At 39.1% G+C, this 17,700-nt stretch overlaps 1 protein-coding gene across 10 annotated transcripts in view; it reads right to left on the bottom strand.

The window, feature by feature from the left end:
* Positions 1-5,762: 5,762 nt before the first annotated feature.
* DCAF6 (DDB1 and CUL4 associated factor 6) overlaps positions 5,763-17,700 on the bottom strand; it is a 75,259-nt gene continuing 63,321 nt past the window's right edge. For all 10 annotated transcript variants that reach the window (XM_085076395.1, XM_085076405.1, XM_085076413.1 and 7 more), the window contains 5 exons: positions 15,553-15,691; positions 11,462-11,618; positions 10,335-10,423; positions 7,742-7,847; positions 5,763-6,217 (listed from right to left, as the gene is read on the bottom strand). In XM_085076395.1, coding sequence (XP_084932521.1) covers positions 6,153-6,217; positions 7,742-7,847; positions 10,335-10,423; positions 11,462-11,618; positions 15,553-15,691 — 556 coding nt within the window. In that variant the 3' untranslated portion in view covers positions 5,763-6,152. The remainder of the gene's footprint in view (positions 6,218-7,741; positions 7,848-10,334; positions 10,424-11,461; positions 11,619-15,552; positions 15,692-17,700) is intronic.

The following is a 17,700-nucleotide window of genomic DNA, read 5'->3' as shown; positions in this document are numbered from 1 at the left end:
ACTTAGTGATATGGCTCAAAACCCTGGTGGGCACAAATCTGGGGCTCTGTTGCCAGGCAGAAGAGATTCCCAGCCTCAATTTCCCATCTACTTTTTCTTCAGTAAAATATCCTGGTGGATGTCCCGTATTTTTCAACTTGCAGTTTCACTGAGATGCCAGTTACCTTCTCATGGAAAGAAGAGCCTGTTCTCTTCCAAATACACAGCACAGCAGAGTTTGTTATCCTGCATAGCACTGTGACTTGAAAATATTTTGTTATAGCCCTGTCATGTGGCCACTGCCCAGCAACTCAGGAGGTCACATTACTGTGACAGCCAGCTTTTAATGCAGGATATCCCCTGCCATATTGCAGGCACCTGGCATTGGAGCCATTTCCCTGCAGCCCAGCTGTGCTTCAGTCTTCTCTATAACATCCCTCTGCTTTTAGACTCTCTTTCAGTGAACTAAAATATCACTGCTGCATTGAAAATTTTCCCCTTCCCTGGGTCTAACTCATCTTTTCATTTATCCTCACATTATTTGCTTTCAGCTGCTTCCTGCTTCCCAGGGAATGGATATGCAGAGGGAAGTAGGGACCTTTCTTCTTCTGCTCCTCATGTCTGCTCTCTGCCTGTCCGCTGACAGACCAAAACTGCATCTTGGGTTTACTCACTCTCTTACACCTTTGAGTCACTACTCTGAACTGCTTGATAGAATGCCAGCAGACAGAGGGGAAAGACAGCATAAGAAGCAGGATGAGAGAAATTAAATTATGAAGCTCATTCAGTTTCTCATTTCTTTATCTCTTGCCCAGCTCTCCTCTGCAAGAGTATGCAACAGACTAAATTTAGAGCCTCCAGATTGCAATCAAATCCATTCAGCGCAGTGAAATTCAAGGGGTGTGAATGAAGCCGAGTTTCTGAGCCATCACATGGATTTTCAGCGTGGTGAAGGGAGGTGTGACTGTCACCCTCGGTGGCACCCACGGCCCCAGGGAGCTGCCAGAGCAGGCACACACAGTGGGGCTGTGAAGGAGTGAGGGGCTGGGAATTGCTCCTGCTACGGGGAGAGGGTGCTGACTGCAACTGGAGGTGTGCCAGTCTCCCTGCACTTGGGCTAAGAGCTCCTGCCACAGAGAGAATCCCCCTCTTCAGTGTACTCATTGCACAGCCTTTACATGCAATGGTAGCAGGTGCACAGTATAATTGTACTTTAAAAGAAAAAAATTCACTCAAGAAAAATTGGAAAGAATTTTGAAGTGAGTCTTGTGTGTTACATCCTTGAGCCTGTAAAGCTTCTCTAGTGTAACCAACATCCAAGCCAAATGGTTTTGTCACAGTGCCTAGCTTCATTTGAAAAGCCATGTTCATTTAAAGACTTACAGAAGCTGTCTGTGCTCTTTCCAATCCTGGCTGCAATAACCACAAATTATGTTAAAGCACATTTCCCCCTTTGAAATGCTCATGGAATTAGACAGGTAACAGTCCCAAGCACTTCTTCCCATGAACAAAGTGCTGAATGAGCATCCTCAGAGCTGTCTACTGACAGCCACGACTGACAACGTTAAGTCAGCAAGAACTGAAGTGAGAGCACCAACTCACCTTGCACACACTGCTGAATGGGCATCACTCTCTAAGGAGTAGAAACCCCATCTTGCAACTTGGCAAGTGTGACATTCAACACATCATTAAAAGTACCTTGTGTTAATTACCATTCCTTTAGATGATTTAATTATTACAGGTTTGTTTTAAACCTTCATTGTTTTCAACCAAATTTCTTTAGGTATGCATGGAGATCCAATACAAAAATTAAAAGCTCTGTGAGAAAATATTACAGATAAGGAACATCAGAGTCTCAGTGCTGCTGAAATCTTGTTCAGTGATGTACTGTCCACTGCTGATAAAAATTCACAACCACAACTCCTTTTTGGCACAAGCTTCAGAGCCCATGTTTGAGACGTGGCTTAGGTAAGGGAAGTCATGCAGTTCACTAGGAGACAGGAATTAGGGAGCAGAGATGAGGGATCTGAGGCTGCTGGGGGTGAAGAAGTTAGAAAAATTTGGGGGATTTGCCTTTGGCTTGCCTCTTTTGCTTTGGCATGAAAAGAGATTTTTGCTTCTCATCATGAAAAGAGATTTTTGCTTCTCATCATGAAAAGAGATTTTTGCTTCTCATCCCTCCCTCCCTCTCAGTTCTCCTTGTTGCACTACTCACTGGGAATTAAAACAGTAGCTACAGGCAGCCAGATGGCTTAGGGTAAGGACAGGTGAGGAAGGAGAAAATATTGGAAACGGTCTGAGCATGGAGTCATCCTGCAGAGGGGAAGGAGAAGAACTGCAGTGCTGTTTGAGAACAGCTGCAGATCCCCTGGGATTTGTTTTCCAATTAGTTACAAAGCCAATTAACAAACTCTGTTTAGAGGGTTTACCATTTAATTGAGATTTTCCTAAATTAGTAGCCATCAGTTCTTATTTGGATAGGGAATCTGTCAAATTCCATGGATTATACTAGTGTACAGCCATGTTCCTGAAAAAAAAAAAGGGCAGCATGGTAATATGGGGGGTCATAATCAGAAAAAAAGGAGCTCACTTTAAAGCATAGCATATCCCTATTTTTCCTATCAAAACACATTGTTGCACAGTGTTTTAGTAGTAGTTCTTTTTTGAATTTCAGTTTGCTCTGCCAGTAAAGGGAAATTAATCTAGAGGGGAGCATTGACAGGAAGTTTTTAAAAAGCACTGAGAAGGTGGATGACACCTTTTCATCAAAAGAACAAAGCAAATGCAAATAATAAAAGGAACATTTAAACCTAAGGAAAATAAATCTCTATTACCTTAAATAATTCAGGCTCAGCAGTAGAGAATGTCACTGAGAAGACAAACTGGATGCTTACACAGTTAAAGGCATTTGTGCATGTTGTAATTCATGGAAATAACTTAAAATGGATTTCACCCCACATTTCAAAGACTAGTTCAATCTCTGTTTAGGCAAGGCAGAGACCTCAGTCATGCCCTGGGTGTCATTCCCTGTACTTCAGCTGAGGCTTTTGGAGTTGGCCTCTTGTCTGTGTGACTGGATCAGGAGGAATATGGGCTGTGCCCCACCTGCTGTTAATTGCACCTCATTTTTCAATAGGGCTGCCAGCTCTGCCCACGAAACAAGGAATTCCCAAGGATTCTTAGTGATGGCCTGAGCCTCTGACTGAACCTGGCTCAGTAGGATCTTTCCATTAAAAAATGGTTTTGTAGACATGACCACTCAGCTCTCCCAGGCAGCCCCTGAGTGTATCCATGCCTTGCACTCAACCACACACACTCAGTGTGGTGCAAGGACAGTGGAATCTGTATTGAACATTTACTTGTGGAATTTCCTCCTCAAAAACATCATTTGGGATATTCTCCAAGAGCTAAGGGTGTACACAATAATCTACTGTAGCATTAATCTACTGCTTAGGTAAGAAAAATTTACAATCAAAGTGATGCAGGATGCCATTAATGAACCTTGTTAATTAAAGAAAAACCAACCCAAACACTACGGATTATCTTAGTTTTAGGAGAACTGCCTGAAAAGCTTCACTGAAGCTTGTAAAATCTTCCAAGTATTAAACTTTTTCCCTTATTGAGATTCAACCCTGCATTTAATCAATAAAGCCACAGCTACACATCAGGAATTAAAGCTAATATTTAACCTTTAAATAAATAAGAGACATTTTGGGAATAATGGTGCTTATTGGGGAACTCTGAAAAAAAATATGTACAAGATTATTGCTTTTGGTTTATAGCATAGCTGGCACTTGCTATGACTGAAGCAAAATGGCAGAAGCAGCTTTTTTATTTATAGAAAGACATCCACAGTGATTTATTAAGTCTCCCTGGGGAAGACAAAAGCTATCCTCTCCATATCATTTACTTGAGGAAGAATTTATTTTCAAGGCAAAAATTAATAACTTCTAAATAAGAAGAGTCAGGCTTCTGTAGAAACACCAGGGCTATTTTTGGAAGAAAATACCTCAAATATGATCTACAGAGAACCCAACTGCATCAAATATTGTGTTATTGTATTTCCTTCACAGAACTGCTCAGGAGCCCCAGCAGTGGAGCAGACAACCCTACTTGATCTACATACTAAATACCCTATATGTATTTCCTGTATAGTTCTTGTAAATCTAATGAAGAGAAGCGAGGAGAACCCATTAAAAACATTCAAGGTTAATTTACCTGTGATAGAAAAACATTGCTCAGTGTAGCACTATGAACAGCAAGGTTTGAATAGTGCTAAACTGCTGTGTTCCCCCTTCCCAAACAGATCCACCACAAAATCATAAAATATTCTTTCATTTCATGCTGATCTAAACATGCTTGACCAAAACGTTGTGTCATGAGAAAAAGCTAGTCATGCTCCCTTCTCTGACAGAAAGGCCACTTACTCCACCAGAAAAGACAGATATCCATATTAGCTGTTGCTCTCACTCCATTTCCTTAACAAACAAGCAACTTACCTTGACTATTTCTGCTCTCCCTTGTTGATGTCAGATACCTTCTCAACACTTAGCAGATTTCCATCCTCAGTTGCACTGACCTCCTCCAGATGTGAAGTTTTGTGGTTTTCACAGCACTCCAATGTAAGAGGTGCCCTGTCCATTCTCAGCATCCTCTGCCTCCAAAAACTTCTTGCCCCAACAGTTATTTTCTCCTTTTCCAAATTCTTTTCGCTATGTCACTTTCAACGCTTCTAATACTTATCTCTTCTTCAGTGATCTCTTAACTTCTCCTTCAAAACAAACAAGGTTACCCAGCCACCCTTATCCATCTCCTCACACTCTTCCTCTCACCTCAAGTTATCCTTCCCTTGCCCAAGTATCTCTCCACTGTTACTGCCAGCTGAGTTCCATCTAATTCTCACTTCTCCTCCCTCACAAATTTCTCTTTATCTCTTTCAATTGTTTCCCGTTCTCCCTCTGTTTCTGTGCTTTACATCCCTTCCCCTTGTCCCTTCAGCCTGCCTGCACTGTGAATCAGGACATCACAGAATGCTGTGCTAATGTTTTTTTATTCAGTGTGGGGAATTCCTTTTGTTGGTGTAAGCAAAGTTTGTGAAGGCTGTGTGATGAATGTGTATTTTAATGTCAACAGGGTAATGAAGCCTCCAGTACCCTCATCCCCCTGATTTAGAATTCTTCCCAGCATTCTGTATTTCCCAATGGAGCCTCTCAGCATCTGGCATGCTTGGCAAGAACTGCCATTGAGCAAACAGCTCTTTCCACTGCTCCACCTTCCTTCCTTCACTTTCTCTTCCCCATTGCCATCCAAGTATCTGTGGAGGAAGGGTAAAGCCCATTTAACAGACTGAACAGCCTTCCCAAATAAATATTCCTAGGAAACAATGCACAGGAATTTTCAAACTCATGTTCCCTTGCACTACATTTTCTCTACTTTAAATCCAGTGGAAATTAAGATGTATCTGCTGCTGCTGCAATGAAGGCAAACACACAGATCTATCAGAGAAATACACCTATTTCACCAGCATTCCAGACTCAAGCACATGGAATGGGAAGTGGCACTACACAGCTGACGGAGAGAGAATTTTGCCCACATTTGTGTGGGAAATGCAAGAACCAAGAGACAACAGGGTGTTAAAGTCCCCAGTGCTCACTGTAAGAAATAACTGTATTTGTCACTTCACAAACAATGTAAGAAAGAATGCAAAGACTGCAAAAGGACTAAGGGTTTGTAGTTACAAGGTGATAAAACAATGGCTGCACTAAGAAAAAACACAAAACCACTTAAAACAACCAAATCTTTTAATTAGAAAGCAACAAACATGCAAACAGCAGGTATAGAAATTTATTTGAACCAACGTTTTTACTATAATGAAAGTTACTTTAAAACATTGATCCAAGCTCCCACATTTGCCTTTTAAGGAAAATATTGCACTTGGCATCTTCTAGCACCCCTCATACATGGCAAAACATTTTAAAAACATTTTTGCTTATTTTAACTTGCACACTCTCCCCAATTCATGCACACAGTCATTCAAAAAAAAAAACAAAAACAAAAGGTTAGGTTATCCAAAAGCAATACCTCAGAATTGCACTAAAGCTCTGTAAGGAAAAATATAATTAATGTCTTATACAAATTTCAGTGACCTCCAGATGCTCACACACAACTGTTGGTTACTCTTCATCTTCATTTTCATTCTCCTGGCCAGATCCTTCTGATCTGTCACCTTCCAATCGGTCTGAAAAACATAGATTTATTAAAGAGAACTTGCAAAGTTTTCTTTTTCTGGTGAATATTTATAACATGCTGTCTCCCTGGGCTATTACACAATGGGAAATGGTTGTGGGTTTTAAGGTAGGACCAAGTCTGTGTGGACTGACAGCAGAGAGTGGGTAGAAATCTTACCACAAGAAAGGAGAAAAGGAGAAATCCCCTAAGGGATTTCCAGGCATAAAAGCAAAATCTGTGTACAAAAGGCAAAACCTTGTAGCTGCTGACTGGCTGTCAGCACAGCAAAGATGAATGCAAGCTTAACATTAAAATGAGATGGTGACTGCAAGGGACAGAAGTGCTGTGCTGAGGAGCTGAAATTACAATAGCTACAGTTAGAAACTGAGTAGTCCAGAAACTGGGGGATCATTGCCTGTCACTGAATACATCAGGAAAAAGTGCCTTTTAAAGTAAATTTTCAGAGAAGAGCAAATAGAGAAATGTGTGAGGGAACATGACTGGCTCAAGATCAATCACTCAAGCAACGTGCAGTCAGGTTCAGAAACACTCCACCCAGCCATAACACAGATTTTTTGCTGAAATTGTTGTAACTCAAATGTTAGGCAGTTCTTTTAGTATTTCCCTCAAAAGAGATAATGACAACTGATGGCAAAACAGCAGTGTGGAGGTACCACTGAGCTGGACATGTCACCCTCCTGGCTCCCAAGGCAGCCAGAGGTGAGAGAGGTGCAGAAGCTGCCCCAGGCAGAGCTTCCTTCCACCTCATTACTGCACACCACTGCTCTGCTCAGCCAGAGCCCCCATACTCAGTATCTCCAGTCACTTTCACTTTTACCTACAGGTCTGTTAGGCTTTTGCCCCCATATGCCATGCCAGCCTCCCAAAACTTCATCTCCTTGCTTCCTGCACAGTGTGATGTCTCTCCATTGTCCTCCACCTTCCGAGTCAATCACTGTGCTCATGACCTCCAGCACTAACATCCAGTTCCCAGTGATGATCCTCCCTCTTATCACCAGTTTCAGCCCCATGGGAACTGAAGAGACATCCTGCTGCCCTAGCAACAGCTGCCAGCAGCCTCAGCAATATCTCCCACAGTCCTCAATCTTCACATCCTCCTTCACCCCTGGACAACTCCAAGCCCACAATGCCAGTCAGTTTACCTTACGACTCATTTCAGTCTCCCCAGGAGATTTTCCATCACACAGCACTCCCTTAAAAGATCTTTCTTGGGCATTTTTCAACATCTAATTAGTACTACCTTATGAGTCACCTATCAGGATGGATAGTACAGTAACATCTAAAAATATATTTTGCTCTTTGTTTTGAGATAAAAACTAACAGCTGCAAAGATATTATAAGTCTCCCACCAAAGAAGCAAATCCTAAGTACTTCTATTAAGAGAACCTTGAATAACCCTTGAATCTTCTCACCAACCCCAAGTACAGCCACAGACAGTTGAAGATCTTGATGTCCCAATCCATTTCCTATTTCACAACCAGTGCTGTGGACAAGCTCTTCAGGAGTCTCTCACCTGCTCTTATGTGATTCAATGAAGCCAACATTCGGAGCATGAAGGAAGCTGGAACAGTGATGGTGTTCCTGGTCTCTTCCAGCATTAATTCATTACGTGTTATAACCTGGAGACAGGGAAGGGAAAAAACCAGCATCAGAAATAAACACAAAATTATACTGCATTGATATGGGTTTGTAGATACAAAGTTTCTATGAAAAGCCATTTTACAGAGTCCAAAATTACAGTAAGGGAGCAGTGTTTTAATAATTGCTGTTGAATATTGTTACACCAGTTGTCTGTGGTAAGCAAAGTCAGACAGTGGGCTCAGCCTGCAGGTATCCAATTGTCTGTCCAAAGAATATTCCAATAAGATCATTGTTCCATTGTCCACATGCATGGTAGATATTAAATGGGTGACTAAGAAAAACTTTGGAAATACTGCATGAAAGACTGATGAGAGAAAGTGCTGTTTCCAGATGGTAACTGTTGTAGAGAACAAAGTTCTAGCACCAGTGCTGGCCAAGAATGTGGGAAGGAAAAGAGATGAGGTTACCCTAAACTCCTACCTTCATGCTGCTTGAAACTATTGGAGAAAATCCAAAGAACACAAGCCATTTTCTATCCCACTTCAGGAACATTCTTTAGCTCCATAATTCTTTGTAAACAGATCTACAGCTTGCCTCTAAATGACTTGAAAGAGCCAGCTCCTACCGTCTCAGTTTCAAGGAAAAAAAATCCACTAATGAATACTTGTAGCTCTCTTGCCTCATTCCTTCCTCATAGTACTTCCCTGCCATCCTTCTTTCTTCCTCCATAAATTCTAAACCCACACAGAAGCTTATCTCAACTTTTAGACTATGTTCTTTAGTTATCATCAAGCACAAAACTTTCTTTAGATGGAGGCAATTTGTGACCATTTTTCAGTCTTTCCTCCCGGATCAGCTGCCATGAGACAGGGAAATAATGCAATTCTTGCTCTCCCTGAGACTCTACAAGGCTGTTCCTCTTGTGAGGAACGTGTTCTTGCAAATGTTTGCAGTGCCCTTCTCCCCAGTCAAAGCACCTCTTTCTGTCACTCTCACCTGTTTGCCAGGCACTTGGCACAGCTGATCACTCCCTAACAGAAGCAAACTCAGATTTCTCCAGTGCATCTTCAGTAGCACCTCAGCAACGTGATGCTGAGGCTTTTTCTCTATTCAGAGGTTTGTTTTCATCCCCACTGGCTTTTCCTATTCCTAAGGTCATGACCTCTCTCTATCTCTATCTATATGGAATTTTCCTCAAACACGTTGCTTTCTCCCCAGACATTCCTCCTCCTATGGAAAATTCAGTTCAGGTGTGTTGGGCACTTACTCCAGCCAAACTTAGCAATCAAATGGTTTTCACCTTGTTATGAATGTCTCCTGTCCCCTACACAAGTATTTCAATGCAGGGATTAAATTAAAGAACAAAAAACACGTAAAATTACAAAGCGCACTGCAGTCAATTCTTCTGAAAGTTCTACATTTTTTATTAAAGAAAACATTACTAAGTATCTAAATATTTTGTAATTGTTAGAAATAAAGTGAGAGAACGAAAGTACAATAATTACTTCTAGCACACATTTATATTTAGCAGCACTTCTAAACCCCAAGGGCTCCAAATCATGTCACGACTAAAGCTGTCATACAAAATGCAAAGAAGTGTCACTTCACTCAGTGCTAAAATAATGGGAAAGGTTCAAAACTCACAAGTGGATGGTTTGGGGTTTTTTTCAAGGGATGTGGGTTGGTGGCTAAGGGTTGTGGTTTTCTGTTTGTTTAAAATACATTTAGCACCATGACAGAGAAATAACAATTTGAAAACCCCCAGTCTACTATATCTGTGCTGCCCAAGAGATTTCTCTAAAATCCCCCCAACCTGACCACAACCACAACCAAATCTGTCCTATAATATTACTTACAGAAAACCATATACCATTTTAATACATTATGTTATGTAAATCACTCAAATATGATTATTCAGTAGTCAGCTATATGGTCACCCCAGGCCAATTGCTATATCCAGTTATTGCTCTGAGGGCAACATTAAAATAATGAGTTACATAACTTTAAACTGGACTTTTATAACTGATTTGGCTTGCAATGTTTGCTTTATTCCATGCAGTTCCCACTTGCAATCTTAACCTTAATTCCCATTTACGCCACTGAGTATTTAATAGGATTGATTTTTGTACTCCCTGTTGTTCTGTGTATCTTTGTATTTCCTTCAGTTTATTTCCCTCAGTTTCCCCTTCATTTATTTGTTTAGAGACAGGCACTGTGCTCATTTATTAATTTCTGCCAGTTTCCCTTCTATATCTGAATGTTCACACTTTTTCCAACTCCTTTCATGTACATAATAATGAGATCATGTTATATAATTTCTAGGAGAGTTGACGAAATGCAAAGTGCCTCTGCTTGCTGCCAAGAATATGGAAGTCAGCTGTTCTGAAGGGCAGCTTTTTATTTGTAGCTCACTTGTTGAACATTAAATAACTCTGCTAATTCAATATCAGTAATTTGTACAAATTGTACCAATTTGCAGAATTAAAGATGCAAAATTATCATGAAAAAGGAAGGAAGTTTCTTACCTCATCTGCAAGTTTTCTGTTAAAGATCTTGGATTCTTCCAATGGCGACCAAATTTTTATATCATAATCAATACCCGAAGAGGCCAGAACTAGAAGTAAGTAACAGCAATTCTAAATTAGATGTTTTATATGTGTTTATTGGTGTTTCTTGCCCTTAAATGGAGTACAAAAAAATACTTCACTAGAAGCATTTATTTGCAAATGGCAGATCATGTTGAGCAGAGCTTGCAGTTACCAAGTCTCCATGAGATCTGCACTACAGATTATATGGTTTTGAATGTATCTATCTATCTATCTATCTATATATATATGAAGAAAACAAATGCAAACATCAAGAACGCCCTGAACTCAATTTCAACTAAAAATTTAAAAGTTCAATGCTTACCCAATGTAGGACAGTAATCCATGTTTCCCCAAACTGTCTGAAACACCCCCAGGCTCTACCGATAGTATTGTAACAACTTTACTTGCTAATTTACTAATAGGCTGACTTTTCCTGTATAGCCATGTAAGCAATGAGAAAAGAAATAACACAAATGCTTTCTCTGGCTGGGTCAGAGACAGCAGAATGGTTCAGACTTTTCAGCTACATGTGATCCCTTCTACTTCTTTGGTCCGTCTTTTCTATGAAGGTCTTCCTCTCAATACAAATTAACAGAATTTCTATAAATTTTATTAATTCTTCTAATCTCACAATGCCAGTGAGAGGGAGACATCCACTTCACTCTGTTTTTTGAATAGAGCCAAGGAGAGACCAGATTCCAATACCATTTCCCAAATATTGCTGGCATTTCAGCAACCCCATATTTCCCTCTTTAGTGTCATGAAAAACATTTTATGTGTTGAAGGCAGCAAAAAATCGAGATTCTTCTTATTACATCTGACAACATTTCTATAAATACTATGTCAGTGATAGTTTCAGTTCAATACCTTTTTAAGTAAGGAGAGGTCTAAGAGCCAAAGGTCATTAGTAAGAGGCAAAATTAAAAGCAGTATTATCTAAATTATGTGGGGAAACACGAGCAGTAGTTCATTAATCATTGCAACGCTCTGCTGAGCACAGGGTTTAAAACTGAGCTGTAAAGCAGATAATCTGGGCATGCAGAGTGTGAAAATGCTGCTCTTACTGGGGTCAAAGGGGTGAGGCTGCAGACAATTCACCACATGGTTGTCAGCCTCCAGCAGCATGAGGTGCTCAGCAGTGTGTCGGTCCCAGATGAAGATATGGCCGCAGTCTGAACCACTCATCACAAAGTTGGATCCCCAAAAGTTGGCTTCCTTTATCTGCAAGAAAAACAAACCTGATGAAGTAAGACCCACAGTGAAAAGCCCATCAAAGATTACACTCCTGTGTCTGCAATGACACTGCTGCTGCAGGAAGGGCTCTGCCCACGCAGAAACAACATTTAAGAAATTTTAAAGGAAACATTTAAAGAAGAATGATTAAAAAAAGGAAGTTCAGAAAGTTTTGGATTTCCAGAGCAAAGTAGCTGCTAACAGGAAAAAAAAAGAAGAGAGGAGTTGGGGCAGACTGAGCAGTCTGAAAGTAAGTGTCAGCAGATCTGTCACTTTCTAAAGTGACAGAAATGATACTGGAGACAGGGCTATGCAAAGGAATTTTTAGGGAGAGTTTGGCTAACGTAAAGTGTGTGACAGGCTAATCCCTGGGCCAAGTTTTCCATTTACAGAGAAAGAGGAGACAAGACAGAAGCTTACGAAAACTTGGAGGTGGGAATTAACTGAGTCTGACAGGTAAAAATGGTCATGATACCAAAAACTTAGGAATTTTTTTCTCCCCCTTCACTATAATAAATCAGATAGAAACTAAGACCTCTTAGCCCAATGCCAAAACAAAAGTTATAAATCACTGAACAAATGAAGGCATCCAGGTAGAAACAACCCTTGAGCTTCACCTATTACAAGAAGAGTAGAAGAAAATGCCTCCCAGTCACAGAATGTGGTATTGTATTATGACAATAAGTATCATAGGTATTATCAGAACAATGTTATTATCTGACAATAATTTATAAATATTAGCTATATCTTTGTATAGATTCATAATTTATTAATTACATTAAGTATACTATTTGTATTTCTTATCTGTTATTTATACAGAACTCCTTGTGAAGTGAATGCATTATCTATTCATTGTGTATTTACAAATCCAGTGGGAAAACAGAAGCCGTTTCGGCACTGACTGCAGCTGAAGCAGTCTGTCCTGTGAAACAGAGTAGCAGAAAAATGATCAATACTGCAGGCCAGGAGAAATGGTAGTAGTATCAGATACCCATTTCCTTGAAATACAATGTTGATACTGTGCTACACCTGCTACATTCAAGATACTCTTACAGTACAGCCTGAAAGAATGTGCCTCCTTCAATTTCTGAGCCAATAAAAACCATCTTAAAATATTTTTTTCAAGAAGCAACTATTAGGTTTCCTAAATGTAGAATAATCTTGCCATGCCAAGGCTGCTCTTGTAACCCAAATGGTGCCAAACAAGTAGTCTGAATAAACAAGAGGAGGTCATTTCCTCCAGTAATGCTAAGAATCTTCTCCAGAAATCACTCCTGATTTTACTCAGAGTAGGACCTCAAAATAACCACTGTTAAATGATAGAGATTTGCTGTCCTGTGTCCTCTACAGGTGAGAGGTTTGATGGTATGGCAGAGGGAGCAGGGACATTGCTTCAACAGTCAGAAATCATGAGATGTGAGCTGAGAGCTCCACAATAGTCTGGGGTTTGTGCTGGAGGAAAAAGCCTGGGATTTAAAGTAGAATTGGATGTAGAATTATTTTCTTAAGAGTCAGCAGTACCTCTTATAAACTCTTTTCATTGACAAACACAGGGCAAGAGAGATACCTGTGCAAGCAGGAGTCCCCTGTGCAGCAGCTTTCCCAGTTCACACAGATCATTTCAATGTTTCAAGCTTAGTTTGGCATTTAAGAGCCACTCCAGCATAAGGGACAGAATCCTGAGATTGAGACTATTTACACAGAATCCTACTGTGAATTATTTTCCAAGTAGTGCATCATAATTAGGCTCTAAAGAGGGCCATGCCTGATCCTTCTCTTTGTTTTGCACAGAAAATGCACTGAAGAGAAAACAGAGATGTTGCCTTGCTCTGTGCTTTGCCTCAGCTATGTTGATACAGACTCATATTGGTAAGTTGAACCCTTACTGCTGTTAGAAATATGTGCTTTATTTCCACCAAAAGCATGCCCAGTTTTAAACTTCAGGCTTGGTAGATCTTTGTCTATAGAGTGTCCCAATGACTGCAGTCAGAGCAATAAAGTCATGTTGATGTCTAAAAGTAAACCAGAGAAACTGCATTCCTGAATTCTGTAATGAATTCCAATATATTACTCATTCAGCAGCTTTTGTCTTAGAGCTCCTCTTAATATATATTTTCTTTATCCTGGTACATCTAAATTATCCCAAATAATAAATAACTTTTAATTTTTTATTTTAATTTCCAATTATGACCTCTTCCTGTTTCCTAATTCCTTACCTAACCACTGATTTTACCTAATACTCATAAAATCTAATTTTAGTACCACAGAAACAAACAGAACTGAAATTTGCATTTAAAAATATTGTTTTTCAAACTCATGTACACACACTCACTTCTGTATGCAAACACAACTTATCCCATTTATCATTTACACTCAGCTGCTCCATTGAAGAAGTTTCTAAAAGTCAGTTTTAAAAGGGGGACTATAAAAAAATATATAAAATTGCCAAATTAAGTTTTCAAAAGTGAGAAAGAACCATAATCGTTCCATTTGCCTGCATAACCTTAATTCACTATATATATATACACACACACATACATAAATATATATATACACGTATATAAACACATATCTACACACACACACATATACATATATACATAAAAATTATATACATACATATATAAAAAAATGGTTCATGTAATTGACAGCACAACTTTATCCCTGGGCTGCTCAGGTGTGTAGGAAACAAAGTTTTTTTTAAGTTGTCTCCTTCACAGATTTGAAAGGGAAATATTACCAGGCCTTGCCTTGCAAGAGTGAGGGTATCACTCAAACCAGCAGATAAAAATGATAAAACAAACCGGCAGATAAAAATTTCCAACAGGGGAAATAAGATTACGTTTTCTTTCATTCTATGCATTCCTTGCCATAGGTGTGTGTGAAACAAAAGCAAAAAGACCACTCACATCCCCAAGACACCAAACAACAAAATCTGTTAAATAATCTGTATAATAACAGATAGGAAACTGAATTAAGACTCCTTAGACAAGCTCACTTATAATATCTCTGCACTACAAAGTTCTTGATGCCAGAACTTTTAAATTAAGGGGGGTTTGAGCGATTAAAATCAATTTCTGAAATACAGTGCAAAACTCCTTGTCATTAATCAAAGTTTATTCTAAGCCCTACTGCTTATGTAGACTGAAATATGTATTTACTGAAGCATTTTTCTCAGTGTAATCAAAGCTATTCACACAAACCCTAGAAAATGGCTTTTGGGGGTAAAGGGACTACTCCTCCCATCAGCTGTAAAATACCACACCAGCTACTTCTACAAAATACCACTCAGAACTTCACAGCTTCAAAATAATGCAAAAAGCAAAAGAAGCAATAGCAAGGAAAGCAGCAGCTGTTTTTCATGCACCATTGCTTTACAAACACAGTAACTGCATTTTTCTTAAAATACAGTATTTTGTATGAAAAAGACAAGGCATGTAGTAGCTAAATTGTAATTTACTAACTAGCACTAGTTCCTTTTCTTAATTCAGAGATGTCAAGGCTCTTCAAAACTACGATTTAATCCTCACTTTTCCTTCCAAGCTCTTTAAAGATTTAATAATAATTTTGAACAGCTTGGAAGGAAAAGTGAGGATTACATCTTAATTTGGAAGGTAGGTACATTTTATACCACTGAAGCTGAGAGAAAAAATGAAAAAGAAGAAAAATACCCAAAGTTCTAAAGGATGTTAACGGAAGAGAGTATTCAACTCAGGAATATTTAAATGCCTCTCATAGTGACAGGAGTCACAATAATTTTAATTTTCATTTAGAACAAAGTCTGTGCCTTCCAAGCAAACACAGAAGGCAAAGTGCTTACAGTGCCCCACAATCCCCTTTTTTTGGCAAGCACAGCAGTGGGGCAGCCAGGCTGACTGAGTGCACAAACCCCCTGCAGCCCCCAAAGCCCCCAGAGCTGTACCATGGTCCGGGAGTTGCGGTGACCTTTATAAACCATCTTTATCAAAGGGCGCCTGATGTTGAGCGTTTCCAGCTCTTCCATCTCCTTCCTTTCCTTCCTCCTCCTGAAGAGCTCCTGGATGCGAGCGACGGCGGATCGTCTGTGGATTCCAGAGAGAACAAACACTGAAAGGGGCTCTCAAAAATAATAGCAAATAATAATTAGGCACTCCAACACATTCTCCATGAGTTTGAAACAGACATCAACATAATCCCAACTGTAAAAATTACAGACTTGAGTTTTTTCCATCCTGGCTTAGAACAAGAATAGCATGCAAGACAGTGGAATGTCAAGTGATGCCAGGTTTTATTCTGCCTCTGTAGAACAAACTTCAGCTGTTGGCAAAATTCACATGCTATTTTATTTTCAGTGCTAGAGATATCCTCCACCCATAATGAGGTAGCAAAATTCCAAAGTGAAAAAAAAAATCTGTGCCAGAACAGAAGTTTTTAAATTTTAAAAAGCCATTAAGGATCTAATGTGTCTCACAGTGTGATTTAGTTTTTAGTAAGATTTTGTTCAATGTATTTCTCTTCATTATTTTGTATGACAAGACTCAAGATTTAGTCAACTTTTAAAAGCTTCCTACTAAGGCAAAAGATGATTTGAGATCAATTATTTGAGCAGCTATCCCATATGTCAGCAGTGAGGTTTACAGCTGAAGATTTCCTAAAATAACAGAGAGAAAAAAGCTAAATTATTATTTCTTTTTGTGACAGATCCAGATTTTAGCAGAATGCAAGGAGTGAAACTATTATGGCAATTTGTATGATCTTAAAAAGTGAACTGATCCAGAATCTCACTACACTGCTACCAGAAAATAACCTGAATTTGTTTTTAAGTAATGTTGTCCAGTGTTTTTAGTCAATGATTGTGGAGACTCCAGCAATAAGTCCTCTACTCCAGAAAAAAACCCCACGAGATCTATCTCATAACTAATTCTCTCAGCCAGTGGTCTGCATAGATTTTTGTCTAATTTTTGCCATGGGAGAAAGCTGCACCAAAAAGTTAAGGTGAAATAAGAGTTATGCTACAGCTTGGCAAAGAAGGAAAAGGAATGTAAGTCATTAATACAGATTTATTTATTATAAAAACAAACAAACCAACAAACTACACACTGTCATTCTAAGACAGATCACCTAATATAGCTAAGCTTTTAACATATATTTTAATACCTTTTTTTACTAGAAACCATAAGAGATTTGAAAGCACCAGCCAATATATCCATTTAACAGTGTGCTATTTATTAGAATACATTTCTTAGATGTTTGCCTAGCAAACAGCACCAGAAAAAGTAGACTATTTAGTGAGAGTTTTCTATCCCTTCAACCCCTAGGCAATTTTCTGGTTCCTCCTTCTTATACTACAGCAAATAAATACACTGTATTTTTTAGTTAGTCCTTATAAATACACAGTTTCAACTTTACTCTTCAACAGATTTAAGAAGAGGGTTCTTCACAATGTCTTCATACAAGGGAAAAAAAGGAAGCCCATGTTCTTTATCTACTCTGCTTTAAAGATCCCTGAATTATTCTCCTCACCAGTTTATTCCACATAAAGGAAAAAGGGTGGCATGCACTTGATAGGCTGCATCAAACACCTCCAGAAACTTTAAACCATTATTTGTGCATACTTGGGTTTGTTCTTGCTTTAAAAAAAAAAAGGGGGTTTGTGTGAGAAAGTAAAAGCTCCTATCATTTACTCTGATGGCCATTTGTAATTTTGGTGTATTTATTCACATTCATTAATCAAAGATATGCAGTGAGGAGGCTGAGAAGTTAAACATCATTAGGACTGGCACAGCAATAGACTTGTCCAGCTGTTTCAGAAAGGTTATTTGCTGGATAGCACTAAAAAGTCTTGGAATTAGAAGATGGTATTAAAGTTGCTAATTGGTAAAGCACAGTAGTTTCTTGCATAATTTTTCATCCAAACATCTCTAGAAAAATTAATCTCCTCCTCTCCATTCCCCTAGGCTGAAATATGCAGACATTACAAAAAAACCTCAATACTACCCAGCAGTCAGAATCATGCATTTTAAAATAAAAGCAGAAGCACAGAAGCAACTTTTGGTTAAAACTGTCTTTCAATTAAATGAAGCTCTGAATT

This window comes from Lichenostomus cassidix, chromosome 1, assembly GCF_008360975.1.
Source record: "Lichenostomus cassidix isolate B80296 chromosome 1, HeHo_3.0, whole genome shotgun sequence".
Lineage (NCBI taxonomy): Eukaryota > Metazoa > Chordata > Aves > Passeriformes > Meliphagidae > Lichenostomus > Lichenostomus cassidix.
The sequence above is the reverse complement of the archived record's forward strand: the minus strand, read 5'-3'. Positions and strand labels throughout refer to the sequence as shown.